This window comes from Meles meles, chromosome 8, assembly GCF_922984935.1.
Source record: "Meles meles chromosome 8, mMelMel3.1 paternal haplotype, whole genome shotgun sequence".
Lineage (NCBI taxonomy): Eukaryota > Metazoa > Chordata > Mammalia > Carnivora > Mustelidae > Meles > Meles meles.
The window spans coordinates 105494850-105509884 of NC_060073.1; the positions used below are offsets into that span (position 1 = coordinate 105494850).

A 15035-nucleotide genomic window follows, 5' to 3' on the forward strand; every position below is an offset into this window, starting at 1 on the left:
AAAATACTGTACGTGCACTATTAACCACCACACACTGGAGATGTGCTGGATGGCAGAGGAGGAAGTTGCAGTGGAGTGAGTAGTAAACGTTTATTTTGAGGACTTTCTGGGGGTGACCAGATGGTTACCAAAAAATTACATGTCATGAATCAACTAGGCCTTGTAGGTTATTAATGCTAGCTCATCTCATACCTTTAGATTTAATTCTCATTGTATGAGAGAAACTCCTGAAGATTACTAGGACTGTAGTAGTAATGTTCAGTCTTTTGCTATGCATATTTTAAGTTACCGAATGTCTTTTGAAGAGGTAGTTTCAGTTTTGACCACCTGTGATTACTGCAAGAAGCAGTAAGTTAGGTGTGACTTCATTTCAGAAAAGCAGCAGCTGGGCGCCTGGGTGGCTCAGTGGTTTAAGCCGCTGCCTTCGGCTCAGGTCATGATCTCAGGGTCCTGGGATCGAGTCCCGCATCGGGCTCTCTGCTCGGCAGGGAGCCTGCTTCCCTCTCACTCTCTCTGCCTGCCTCTCTGCCTACTTGTATCTCTGTCAAATAAATAAAAATCTTAAAAAAAAAAAAAAAAAAAAGCAGCAGCTGCTGTGGAGACTTTCCTGCTGATCACTTAGGAAAACCTCCCTTGATTAAGCTAAAGCAGTGTTTTCTAAGTGGATAAATTGGGGACTGACTGGATGAATGTTCAGCACTGCTAAAGGATTAATACTGTACTGTGAGCCATGATGCTTTTCCAGTATGCAGTTAGCTTTTGGCCGTCAGCTGGTAATGCATGTCTTGCATTGGCTACAGGAGTTACAATGGATTTAGAAATGTACCAATAAACCATTCAAAGATGGTAAAATCCCCAGAAAAGCCAATGAATGATTAAGTCTCTCCTACATCCTCAATAATAACAGCTCAAGAAGATAGATAGCAAGCATTTGTATTTATTTTAGGGCATAATGTACTATTCAGAACGGAGAACACTAAATTTTTAACTATATAAATATCCATAGGGTATTTTATTTAAGATAGGTTCTAAAAATCATGAACTGAACAGATTAATAATTTAACACACATCAAAATTAGATTTAAAAAGGAGGTGGTGGCTCTCAGTAGCTCTGTCCTGGTGTTAAAGATGGTATAAAGATACTTACTTAGAATACCACGAAGTGGGTGCCTGGGTGGCTCAGTGGGTTAAAGCCTCTGCCTTCGGCTCAGGTCATGATCCCAGAGTCCGCTCAGGGAGGGAGCCTGCTTCCTCCTCTCTGCCTGCCTGCCTCTCTACTTGTCTGTCAAATAAATAAATAAAATCTTAAAAAAAAAAAAAATCTTCTAAAAAAAAAAAGTGTTGCCTTTATGAATGCACTTAAAAAAAAAAAAAGAATACCACGAAGTACTCTAACATTTATAAATGCAAGTGTTATCACAAGGTCTATCTCTGGGGCGCCTGGGTGGCTCAGTCGTTAAGCGTCTGCCTTCAGCTCAGGTCATAATCCCAGGGTCCTGGGATGGAGCCCCGCATCGGGGTCCCTGCTCTGCAGGAAGCCTATTTCTCCCTCTCCCACTCTCCCTGCTTATGTTCCCTCTCTTGCTGTGTCTCTGTCAAATAAATAAATAAAATCTTAAAAAAAAAAAAAAATCTCTGTAGCAAAGAGAAACCATCCAAATTTTATTCTTTATATTATGGACATGATTTAACTGTATTACTATGGCACGTGGTATTACTATTTTTCTTATTGTAGCAAGTCCTAGTTTTCCCAAGACCTTTTCCCTGACTATTCTGGAAATAAAATAAATTTATCATTATTTCAAACCTTCAAGTTAGAATGTTATCCTCATAAGTGTATTTACCAGGTTGGCATATTCACTTATATCCTTTCTGATTTTAGACTAAGCAAAAGACATGCCCTTAGAGCTATATTAATGTATTAAAGCAAGACAATCCATCTTATTATCAAGAAAAACTGTAATCCTTCCATGTAGTGTCTGACAGAGAAAACACTGATTTTGACACATTATCTTTTTTTATTCAAGTACCAGTCTGATCACACATGGTCCAAGAACCCTCAAATAATAAGCCACATATAAACAGATGTTAAAGATTGGTCTTCAAACATTATAGCCAATGATGCCACGCTTGCCTATGATCTCGCCGACATAAAACCACATCCACACCTCGGTGGCCACCAAACCATTCAGCAGAGCTTCCTGAAAAAAGCAGCACAAATTTTAATGTACATTCTTTTTCTTACGTATTTAATAGTACTCTTCTCCAGGATCAAGTAACAGAGAATATAAGGATGCTATTCATTTAGAGAGCAGTTTTAGCCAAAGTCAAGGTTTACTGATGTTAACTTTGTTCAACTGCTGAGACACTTGAATTTTCAATTATGGAAGGTAAGTAGTCCAGAGCTTATAAATTCTTTCAAAGCATTCTTTAAAGACCTGAACTGACTTAACCCTTTCATTATTAGTTTATGAGACACTTTATGAGCCCTAGAACAACCCACATCCTGGAAATAGCTGACACATTTAGACAGGGCATTCATATGAAAGGATGGCCATAGGAAGGTAAGTCTCTGAACAGACATTTCTGTCTGGCCAAAGAGAATTCGTTGACAGATGAAGAGCTCCATCTTCCCCTTTCTTCATTTATTATTTGGTTTAATTCTATCCAAGTATTCAGTAATGACTCAGTTTCACAGATCAGTGTTTTACTGCCCTGAAAAAGCATGCTGCATGCAAGTGCAACTAAGGATCTTGAAATTCCAGTTGAAGAAAGTACTCCTCTACAACAAAACCCGGTCTTTCCTTTTAGCACCTAGATGTGAATTTTAATTTTCCCCTTCAAACTAGACCAGAAATACTGGAGGTCTGAAAAACAACTGTATTTTCCAGGATGTAGATTCTAAAGCCAGAAATAATTTAGTTGTTTGGCTCAAGCAAGCAAACATAAAATCCAAGTTCCAGTTCTTAACAGTCTTTAGATTTTATCTTAATGCAATTCAGTAACCCTTCATATTACATGATATGCTTGCTAGGTTTTGATATTTTTATCTTCATGTAAGTGTTAGCTGCCTGATAGTCCAAGAGATCTTTTGGCTAAATCGGGAGTATTTCCAGGCCTACAGATGAAAAAAAGTACAAAATCAGCAAAGTAAGCCATCCTATTTTAGTATACTAACCAAAATAGGAGAGGGAAAAAAATTGCCCAGAAAAAAATGCTCCTTTCTTTGTTATAAGACTAACAGGAAACAAAGACATATAATAGCTGAATTATTTCAACCCAGATGACAACATTAGAAAGGTAAGTATCTTTCTCAGCAGTCAAGAAAGAGATTATTTTTCATTATGTAGGTTTTAGTCTCACTGGAAAATACGTATATTAATCAAAACAATCAGAAAAATCCCAAGAGAAGACATTTTTAGTTATGCACATACGTTTTCATTTAGCCCATAGTTACCTTAACTGTGAGCTGTTTGAAGCTACCAGTTTGAGCACTCTTGACTATTTTTTTCAAGCTCTGAATAGCTGTAGGGATCTCAGCAGGGGTTGGAGGAACCAGCTCAACTTTGGCATAGTGCCAAAATGTGGCCAATCGAGGCTTCGAGTAAGTCACAGCAGCTGGAAAACAAAAACAAAACAAAACAAAAAACCAGGATGAACTCACAAGAGACCGAAAGAAGCAGATGTGTGGGCTGGACACAAATATTTATTCATGCATCACATTCATTCACTGCTTGTACCAAATGTGCACCCGGTGTGAAAAAGTCAAAGCTGCTCCCTGGTAACAAGAGGCTTTTAAAGATGCAGAACACCTGTGTCACAGGGAAGTTCAATCAGGCAGGAAGCTGTAAGCAATTCAATTATGTCAGGACTTCACTAGTGGCCAGCTAGTACGGTTACTTCATTTACAAATGGCAAATCTGGTTAACTGTAAAGTTATGAGAAGTTGGATTCAGAAGCAAGGAAACAGCAGCAATGTAGCCGTATTTTCTTGGTAGAGAGCGCAGAAAATTTGGAGGGAAAAAGTGTGGAAGGGGAGGGAAGGAGCTAGACAGAACAGCATCCTTAAGATTAAAACTTGTCAAAATGTTGGCTACAAATCCAGATGGAATTATACCAATTAGTGCCCATTTTTGGTATCCTCATCAATATGTGAATTAAATATTTCCTTAACAAAAGCCCAGCTGTTCCTCCTTCAAAACAGTACAAATAATAAAAATAAAACCTACATGTATTGTTCAGAGCAGCCAAACTCAAATTACTCTGGTGAAATTCCTCAAGGTAGTTTCTATTTCAGAGAAAAAAAAAATTTTTTTTTTTTTTAAAGATTTTGTTTATTTATTTGACAGACAGAGATCACAAGTAAGCAGAAGTAGGAAGAGAGGCAGGCAGAGAGAGAGAGGGGGAAGCACGCTCCCTGCTGAGAGCAGAGAGCCCAATGCGGGGCTAGATCCCAGGATCCTGGGATCATGACCTGAGCTGAAGGCAGAAGCTTTACCCACTGAGCCACCCAGGCGCCCCCCCAAAAAAAATTCTTAATAACCCAAGTAGATGTAAGATTATGGTAGTGATTTCAGCAAGAGAAGGGCATTTAAAAAAAATTTTTAAAAAAAGATTTTATTTATTTATTTGACAGTAAGAGAGCACAAGCAGAGGGAGCAGAAGAGGGAGATGGAGAAGCAGGTTCCCTGATGAGCAAGGAGCCTAATGAGGGACTTGATCCCAATGAGGGACTTGATCCCAGGACCCTGGGATCATGACCTGAGCCGAAGGCAGAGGCTTTAACCCACTGAGCCACCCAGGCGCCCCCATGGGTAAATCTTTAAGGAGACACAAGTTCTACATAGAACTGACAGTGCCTGGAAGATGGGGCTATCACACACAAAACGGGGGGGGGGGGGCGGGGGGCGGTGTCTATCACAGAGTACAAAATTTTGTGTAATTATCTTTATAGTTATCTTCAACACAGATATTTCATCCTTTTAAAAAAAGAAACAGTACTCTGTACATAAGCAATATACTTTAGTTGGTAAATTTGTTTTTCAGGAAGTACAGGTTAAAAAGTTTCAAACTGCTTTATATATGTACAAGGGATGAATAAAACGTAAGTAAATGAATGGTGGATGATGGGAGCCAGTTTTCTCACTGTAGGAAAGTTACAAACAGACAAGAAATGGATTAGAGTTGGAGACATTCATATGAACTCACGTGTAGTTCAATATATATACAGATGGATAGATACAGAAACCACGTATATGCATACATACACATGGGTTACCATAGACACACACACACCCTTAAGAGGCCCTAGAAGCGATGACCTTCTAGCAGTCTAGTAGCAAGAAATATTCATTGCCTAGATCTTAGTTTCAAAGTATGTTGTCCAACAAAAGAAACTAGGACTCCTTGGAGAAATGGCTGATTCTAAGGCTGGGCAGGGAAAATGTAACATGACTTTGAAGGATTTTGTAGTACAAGAAAGGGGGTACTCAATGGGACAGAGGTGCCAACCTGAAAGGGTTCTCAATGGCCAAGACTACAACAATTTGAACAAAGAAACATACTATTGGAGGTAAGAAGGAGGAAATAAATGTACATGAGTCCATACATGACTGAATAAACACACAAGGAAGAACAAATCGTTCTCATAGAATTCCACTTAATTATATGTAAATACTCCTTCCTACAGGAGATGGGATCCCTGCTGTTGGCAGCTGCTCCCCGCCCCCTCAGCACACACCACTGAGAAGACTTAGTTACTTGCTTCTAGGGAACAGATTATGGGAAGGGAAAAAAAAGAGTAACTTTACAGTGAGAAACCTAGCAACACCACCATAACCAAATGATGAAAACTATTTCACCAGTGATGTTACACGGGTATCACGTGCATCCTGATATGTGATTATAGCACTTCACTTCTGTAATATTCTTTCTCAAAACCCACGGCTCCAGACTAATCATGAGAAAAATACCAGACAAATCCAGGTTGGAGAACATCTTTATAGGACACCTAGATAGGTATCTACAAAAATACTTAAAAAAAAAAAAAAACAAAAAACCCAAAAACCGTTAAAGTCGTGGAAAGTAAGAAAAACTGTCATCAAAGTGTTACACAGCAGAGGAAACTAGGGAGATTAACAACTCAATACGATGTGGAACCTGGATGGGCTCCTGGAACACGAAGAGATTAATGGAAAGACTGGTAAAATCTCAATAACGTCTCAAGTTTAGTAACCATGAAAAAAAATTAAACTCTTATGACTTCTTTGGGGAAGACTGATGATAAAGTTACTCATTTCTGTTAGCTTCTTTGTGCCCCCAGGTGAATCAGCAGATACAGTCAGTAATTTTTTTTAACATAAACTCTCTCTCTATATATAAAAAAATAAATTCTGTGCCGAACATGAGGCTCGAAATCACGACACAGAGATTGAGAGTCATGCTCTACAGACTGAGCCACCCAGATGCTCCTATAGTCAGTTTTTTAAAAGATAAGATTATGTATGTATGTATGTATGTATGTATGTATTTGTTTGACAGAGAGAGAGAGAGAGAGACAGCCAGAGAGGGAACACAAGCAGGGGTAGACGGAGAGAGCAGGCTCCCCGCCAAGCAGGGAGCTTAGTATGGGACTCGATCCCAGGACCCCGGGATCATGACCTGAGCCTACGGCAGGCCCTTAACTACTGAGCCACCCAGGTGCCCCCCCCCCCTTTTTTAAAGATTTATTTATTTGATACAGAAAGTGCATGGGGGGGGAGAGTGCACAAGCACGGGAGCAACATGTAGAGGAAGAGGGAGAAGCAGGCAGATTCCTAACTGACTGAGCCACCCAGGCACCCGGTTAGTAATTTTTTTTTTTTTTAAGAATTGATTTTTTTTTTAAAAGGTTTTATTTATTTATCTGAGAGAGAGAGATCACAAGCAGGCAGAGAGAGAGAGGAAGGGAAGCAGGTTTCCTGCTAAGCAGAAAGCCTGATGCAGGGCTCCATCCCAGGACCCTGAGATCATGATCTGAGCTGAAGGCAGAGGCTTTAACCCACTGAACCACCTAGGCGCCCCAAAAGAATTGATTTTTAAGTAATCTCTAGGCGGAGCTTGAACCCGCAACCCAAAATCAAGAGTTGCAGGCTCCACTGACTGAGCTAGCCGGGTGTCCCAATTTTTAATAGACTTTTTTTTTTTTTTTAAAGATTTTATTTATTTGACAGAGGGAGAGAGATCACAAGTAGGCAGAGAGGCAGGCAAAGAGAGGAGGAAGCAGGCTCCCCGCTGAGCAGGGCCGGATGCAGGGCTGGATCCCAGGACCCTTAGATCAAGACCTGAGTCGAAGGCAGAGGCTTAACCACTGAGCCACCCAGGAGCCCCTTATTAGACATTTAACATTCACATTTAATACACTGAATTATGTTACAAAGCAAAATATATTTCACGTTTAACAGCCTGGCCCCAGCTGAGTAATTCTTTCTGAGTACTTCTGGAAGAACAACTGTTACCTTTAATTACAATAATATAGGAAAGAGTTTGTTTCTTAATAAAATTTCCTTTTGGTATTATTCTTCTTTTGCATTTTATTACTACATTAGTTTGCAATCCCGCCACCTGAAAAATGTGAATGCCATGCCCCAGGGGAAAAAAAATTCACCTGAAACTTAAAAAAAAATGTTGCTTCAAATCACCCACAAAAGTCTAAAGGATGAAGCCTCTTTTTATTCATGTAAAAAAGTGTAGAGCTCTATCAAAACAGGTACTGTGATGATCTTAGTAACACTGCAAACTTAAGCTCTTTAGGAAAATGTGTAAATTAGTCGACTGTGGGGTTGTGTAGGAGGAGAGGCTCAAGCATTATTGTATTTGGCACCCTAAGGCCTTCAATAATCCACTGGCTGCTGATGGGAGCAAAGGAAGAAGATAAATCGATCACAGTAAAATAGGTTCAAAAATACCACATATATTCAGAAAATTCTTTCCATTGTCATTTCAGATCAAATTTGAGTGAAAGCTATCTAGAGATATGTTCTTCAGCCACTCACTAGAATACAGCACTCCAGAGAAGACGCTCCCCTCATTTTATTTCATCTCACTCTGGAAATAAAATGGAAGCGCTTGCCACCCAGCAGACAACTGCGGTATTTCCTGACAGAAGAGGCTACTTCTCAGGGTTGTTGACTATTCAGGGTCTTTCTCAAGTACAGCGGTCTGCCAATAAGACATCGGTTTTTTTCAAACTGAAAAGCTCCATGAATATGAACGCTAGAATGATAAAGATTACCGTTCATACACCTCTTTTCTATGTTTGTGGGAGCAGGGATACTCGTCCACAAAGTCCAATTCCATCTAAAATTTCCATTAGATTAAAGAAGCATTTCATAATCTGGCCAGGACAGAAGGCAAAGTCGACGTTCAAAAGCATGCCTACCCCTAAAAACGTTATGTAGACTTCCAGATACCCTATTTGAGAACCAGACAACCTGGTGCGGCCGAATTTACTGTACTTTCACCTGCCTCTGCCCTCCCTTTCCCTCGTTCGGCCGCAGGGCCCTACCCTCCATATCCCCACGCTTCGACATTTAAGGGGGCGTCATGGCGGCAGTGGAGGGCGACTCCAGCCTTCCCACACAGCTCTCCCCTCCTTCACTGTACCGGTTAGAATTCCGAACTTCTTGAGTGTACTGAGAACCCCAACTGCAGGCCAGGCGGACGAAAAGACTAGAAGGGTCGCAGCCTGGCCCCTGCTCTCCCCCCGAGCCCCCACACCGGCCGTCCCGCCTCGGCCTCCGCGGGGCCCTCGAGGCGCCACCGCCCGCGTCGTCCCCTCAGACCCTCCTGCCCCGGCAGTCCGCCGCCGCGCTCACCGTTCACCAGCGCCGGAGCCTTCTCCGCGAGGTTACGGACAAACTGGGCCATAGTTCCAAGCTGGAAGGTCCGTCGCCCCGGACGGCCGCTGAATGTCACCCCCCCCCCCCGGAAGGACCCGCCGCAGGACCCCGTTCCGCTTCCAAGGTCAGGTCTCCTCTTTCCGCGCCGGTCCAAAGTATTTAGGTGTCCTGTTACCTTTCCGGAATCTAGCTAGCCACATTATTCTCTTCAGCCGCGGAGGATAAAGGGAAGATGAAAAGGTGAGGTCAGAGAACACGTGGAGAGCGGTGGGCTTCGGCGGAGGAACAGGCATCTCCTGGGGCAGCCGCTCACAGAGGCCCGGAAGGCCGGCCCGCGGAGGGCGGGCGCATGCGCTGTGGGCCTCCCGTGCCGGCCTTGGCGCGGGCCCGCTCCGGTGTGCGTCAGGTGTTGGCGATTTTCTGAGAAAACGTGGGAAGTTAGGCCTGGAAGGCGTCTGTAAGGTTTTCCTAGGCCAGGACGATCGTCTTATAAAGGCAGACAGCCCAAACATGTGGAGAGTTATGGGCAGAGCCAGCGCCACATAACCTGTCATGTGATTCAGTCCTTTGCTTTTCTTCAGCGGATCTTTCCTAATCCCGATCTCCCCTTCATTTCGTATCGGGATCGGAGTCCAGTCCCTCTAATTCCGTAGTGAGTCGCAAGGAACTATGGGGATGGGAGCAACAAAACATCTACTGAGGGAGGGCCTCCAGTATGCCAGGCCTTTTGGAATTTAAGACAGCCTGCGTTAGGCAGTGTCCCCCATTTAAGACCGGGATTGATAAATGGCCACATAGCTAGTGAGGGGCAGAGTTGGGATCTGACAAGATTGCAGTGTAAACAGGTAAGAGGCGAATGCGGTTAGGAGTGGTGGTGATCTGGAAAGATTTCTAGAGAAGACGTATAACAGAACAGCTCTGTACTACAGGGTTGAACTTTAATATGACTGCGAGAATAGATTTATCTAGGGAAGTGGCATTTGATGTGAGAAGCATGATTATAAGTAATGTACCCTGGAGAAGCCTGAGCAAATCTGATTGATGAGATAGTCAGGTGGAAAGAAAAATTAGGGGTGGTATCAAGGAGCCAAGAGCATCGCTTCAATGGCTATGATTCAGCTGCCAAGTGCTCCAGAGAAGTCAAATTAAGGCTGGGAAAGTTAATTTACCAATATGGAAATATTAGCTACAGCAGTTTCAGAAAATTAGGATAGAAGCCAGAGTATGTCTATAAAGGACTGTAAGTTGGAATACCAAATAAGGGGTGCTTGTGTGGGTCAGTCCTTAGGCATCTGACTTGATTTCACCTCAGGTTATGATCTCAGAGTTGTGCCATGAGCCCCCGTTGGGCCCTGCACTGGGCTCAGCCTGGGCATGGTGCCTGCTTAAGATTCTTTCCTTCTCTCTCTGTGTCTTCCTCCACTCAATAAGACCAGGTAAGGATGTGGGACTTAAGGTGGACGCTGAAGATAGAGAAGGAGGATTGATAAAATATCTGAAGAGACAAGAAAGATTGGGGGGATTAGCCTTGGAACTGTGGGACCTCTTCACAGATGGGATGATGGGAGAGAAATCTGAAAGTGTAAATTCTGAAGTATGTATCTTTCTAGTTAAGTGGAAGGCAAGATCTTCAGTGAAGGTCAGAAACATTGGTGGAAAAGGTTAAAGTTTGGATTGGTGCTGAGTTTCTGGACACAGAGTTGTTGGGCAGTGTTAGCAACCACTGATTTGTGGTCACAGCACTCTAAAGATTGTGTCATTTTTCTCCAACAGTGATCTACAGCTTGGATACTGGAACAGAGAGGAATGACTGGGTCAATCTAAGCGGAGGTCTCACAGGGCAAGGGTATAGAAACTAGGGGCAAGACAAGGAATGTGATAGTGAATGATTAAAATGAAAGACCTGGGGTTTAGGCCAGATAAAGAAAAGCGAAGCTGGATGTGAACCGATGAGGAAAAAATATGCCCAAACGCTCTTCTGCGTAACTCGTGGGTCCAGAAGCCTGGTAAGGGAGGTTAGCTCAGCCGGGTGACGCACATTTGATACCACCTTAAAGAGAAGTGAAGGTCAGAGTCCTCTCAAATTTCCGAGAAACTGCCACTAGCTTTTCATACTGTAATGAAGGAAGTGATAACAAAGGTTGTAAGTCAGGTGTTCATTTATTAAATACAAGCTTTGAACAAACACCCCCAGGCAAGTTTGACAAGAAGTAACCTTCCTGGAATGTTTCAAAATAGTTATGTTGATCAAATTTTATTTCAATCGACCTTTTTGTTGTTTTATTCTGTACTTTTTTGGTCTAGGTTTTCCTGTGGAGCAGTCAGAGCATGTGCATTATTTCCTCACCTGACACCAACAGTGCAGCACCAGCCTCTCTGGCTTGTAAAGGCACCCAGTAGACTTATGCTCTGGGCAATGGCTGCTTAGCAACCAGCATCAAATAAAGTAATGAAGATTTTGTAGACTGGGATACCAAATAGCAACTGGGACCTTCACCTGCACCATTAAAAAACCTTTAATGTTTGTTTTTACATATCCATTACAAACTATACTAAAAAAACCCAAAAAACAAAAAACAACAAACCAAGATTGTTTGATAAAGCCTACTTAAATAATTTTCCAAGTTGAGTTACCACCCTCTTGGTAAGCAATACCAGAGCTGATCAAGACTCTTCATTTTCCTATCATACTCCAGCAAAGCCAACACATAAAACTGGGTATATCAGAACGTCTGCTCTAATAGATTTAGAGCTGTTTCTGAGTTCCAGATAACAAAACATCTCTTTAAGCTTCCAAGCGCATATATACACCATGGTGTACACCAAGATGGTAATTTTTCAGTCTCATTTTTGGGATGTTCTTAAATTACTTCAAGGAAAGAAAAAAAGGCACAGAGGACACTTGGTTTCCTTACCAACAGTGGCCTTAAGCTATACACTTGCCTTTGTGATGAGTTTAAAGATACTCAGCAGCATTAATGGTGCCGTAGCCATTCATAAAAAGTTTCAGGGGGAAAAAAAAAAAAAGCTTGCCAGGAAAGGCTTACAATCTGAAGACCATAGAAGTAGAATACAGACACAGATACAAGAGGCAGCATAGAGGTTGTTAACTAGAAAGCTGCTGGGAACAGCTGCCTTCTGAGGTTTTGTGCCCATTTTTCCTCCAATTTCCTCCTATAAAACTCTGGTCTTTTCCCCACTTTAAAAAAATAAAAAGAAAACATCCCATTAGATTGGGTTTGGAAGATAAGTAGACAGAAGCTTATTTTATACACAGTTCATTCTCAGAAAAGGAGGATAATAAATATAAAATGAAGCTCATTTTCAGAAAATAAACAAATCCTGGTAACCCAAGCCTTAAAGGCCCAGGTGCACACTGAATTAGTATCTTACATTCCGGCATTTCTAAGAATCCTCGACTCCTTTTTCATTTATAAGCACAGCAATAGGCAACATCTACTTTATACCTAGTGTGGGATGCCCTCTGATGTGAGGTTCTCCAAGTGATGCCACCAAAAGCACATTAAGGACTGCTTATAGCAACTCGTGCCAGGATATCCTAAAACTACCATCTTACTTGAAAGAGGCCATGGTTAAAAATGAAACAGTGACCCCTGTTTCTAGATCCTTTTACTTCCCTTGTCACTTATGATATCTTTAGGCTTACAGGGATAGCGACATAATCCATAGGGGAATGTGCCTCACTTAGCATTTAGTAAGCTGTGCAACTGAGTAGGGAGCACAGCTCAACTTGCAAAAGTGGGGCCCATCTGCCTACTAATTCCAGAGGGTCATGTGGGTATTTAAAACGGCTGTGGACAAGGTTGTGCTCAAATTCCTACTTTATTAATTGATGACCTAAGGCTGAGTTAGACGCAGCTCTTGGAAGTTAGGTCACAAGCCCAAACAAACATTAACTATATACATGTTAGAGTCTCAGAATTTTGTCTAGAGTGTGGCAGTAAACATGGCCACACAATGCATAATACATCTTACCATGGAAGAGACAATATAAAGTTGTACTCAGTTTATACTAGACCAATATAAAAATGCACATGGTGTCTATATATACTGAAACATACTGTTGATAAGTGTCTCAAAATGACATCTTTCATGGTTACAATATTTGTTCCCTAACTTTTCCACTCAAGCCTAGTCCTTGTGGCAACAGATTTCCATAAGATAAAGAGGGCCTAACAGCCTTTTTTCTTTCACCTCAGAATTTTCTGAATTATCAAATATTCACGTTTGTCTTACCAATCCTAAAAATATTACGAAGCTAAGTTTTTTGTGGTGATGACAACCCTAGGGGAGAATGTTTGTCCTCCACTGGATCTCGGAGTGAGGAGATAATGCAAAATTAAATACTACCAACAGAAACTGCATTAAGATTCCTTTTTGAAAATCTCATCTATTCAAAAGCCCACTCAAACAAATCAAGGTATCTGCTTTTGTGTAAAAGGTTATTCTTTAATATAGCAGAATTGTAACAAGAAAAGGGCCGACATCCAGGTCATGAAGACCAGTAAATACCTTGATGACACAGGACTTTCTGATGGTGTCAGCTGTCACCAAAATATGTGACATCATATACTTAAAAGCTGGGCTCACCAAAGGTATTTGAGCAGTTCTTGACAGAGCAACAGTAAGGTGGCAGGAAGGTTTAATAGTTGAAGTTAATATAACTTAAAAAAGGAAAAGAATGAAGAGTAGGAAGAGAGAACAAAGGGTACAAATGAGTGATCATTTCTAACCTTGGTGCTGCTATAATCAGCATAATTTCCTGCAAGCCAGGAGAGCATTGTAAAATTCTTAGGAATAAATCTAAATTGTCATAATTTCAGCAAGAGCAGTTCTCTAGTTAAAAAAAGAAAGAAAGAAAGAAAGAAAGAGGAACGGAACCAAAAAGAGAGAAACCACAAACAATTGTTTATCTACATTCTGGGGGTTGGTTGTTTTTGGTTTGTTTAGTTCACAGTATTTATTCAAGTTGCTCCTTTTGTTGTTGCTTCCTCTCTGCGAGCCACCGTTGGATTTTTTCTTTTAGTTCTGTGTTTGGCCGGATCTGGTCCATGGTGAGGGGACTACGGTTAAAGGGATCGGTTTGGTCACTGGGACAGAGAGAGAGAAAGGGAAAGTAGTTATTTCTGTAAGTTCGAACCACCAAAGCCCGAGCTAGAAAAGCGGGCCCATTTCCCTCTGAGAATGAAGCCAGACGTGCTGTAAGTCTGAGTCAGGCGCTGACTTCAGGTTAGAAAGAAGGAGACGAGAGAAAGTGATTCAGGAGGTTCCTGGGTTTCTGCAGATTATTTTGCTACTTTGTCTCTCTGTTCCTTAACAAACTTGATTTTCACATTGCTATTCCGATCATACTTGGTTGGATTTTCCTATGGCAGAGAGCGTGCACACTCACGTCAGCGTACAGAGCTGCTGGTAGTGTTACTGACAGGCTCTCGAAACAGTCTAAGGTGTTAGGGGATAAAGCTCTGGAGAATGACACCTGATTTAGTTAGCTGACTGCTGCACAAGTAAACGCAGATTATGGCTTCCTCACAGGTTAAGGGGGTTTACAGTATACTTCAAGAGCTGATTCTATCTTCTACCTGTATCCTGAAGCTGCAATAAAATATAAATTCGCACTGACATTTTGGAAAAGACAGACCGCCTACTACAGCATTATGCGTGTAGTGAATGCTTAATACCAAATACCACAAAGTAGAAAATCCCCTTTTGCAATGTTTAAAAAATCGTATTCCCTTAAATTTGGGTCAACTTATATATAGAACTTCCTTTTAAATAGGAAGAGCTTCTCAGTACCCATGTCAACCTAATGCAGCAGGCCCCAGCTGGACTCGCAGCCACCGTGGCTGAGTGAGACAGCAGCAGAAGCTGGCTTAACCTATGCACGATGGCTACAGCATACACCGGACTTACACAAAACAAACTTCTCATATTTTTATACCTTAAACACAATTAAAACAAGTTCAAGTCTTCAGGTTGACATAATTTATAACATCTGACAGAAATGATTTCTTCAAGGAAGGAGCAGGTAAAAGGTTAGGGCCAGCATTTCTCAACAAAGTGTCTTGTTTTGGATGTTTAAATCCTTTTTTTTTTTTTTCATTTTATTTATGGATGTTTAAATCCTTAACAGTC

General features: G+C 41.6%; 2 protein-coding genes across 2 annotated transcripts in view; both read right to left on the bottom strand.

Moving 5' to 3' along the window:
* Positions 1-1998: 1998 nt before the first annotated feature.
* Positions 1999-9008, bottom strand: ATP5MG (ATP synthase membrane subunit g). Its single transcript, XM_046015206.1, has 3 exons — positions 8856-9008; positions 3458-3618; positions 1999-2201 (listed from the first exon to the last, which is right to left on the bottom strand). The coding sequence occupies exons 1-3, from the start codon at positions 8905-8907 to the stop codon at positions 2103-2105; spliced, it is 312 nt and encodes a 103-aa protein (XP_045871162.1). The 5' UTR covers positions 8908-9008; the 3' UTR covers positions 1999-2102.
* Positions 9009-11020: 2012 nt separating this feature from the next.
* The window catches only part of UBE4A (ubiquitination factor E4A), a 41051-nt gene continuing 37036 nt past the window's right edge, over positions 11021-15035 (bottom strand). The window contains exon 20 of the mRNA XM_046015189.1: positions 11021-13990. Within this exon, the coding sequence (XP_045871145.1) occupies positions 13861-13990 (130 nt within the window). The 3' untranslated portion in view covers positions 11021-13860. The remainder of the gene's footprint in view (positions 13991-15035) is intronic.

Coding starts and splice junctions, on each gene's coding strand:
- ATP5MG (XM_046015206.1), bottom strand. CDS start 8,907: ATGGCCCAGTTTGTCCGTAACCTCGCGGAGAAGGCTCCGGCGCTGGTG. Junction 3,619..8,855: donor GGCTCCGGCGCTGGTGAACG/GTGAGCGCGGCG, acceptor TTTGTTTTCCAG/CTGCTGTGACTTACTCGAAG. Junction 2,202..3,457: donor TCAAACAGCTCACAGTTAAG/GTAACTATGGGC, acceptor TGCTTTTTTCAG/GAAGCTCTGCTGAATGGTTT.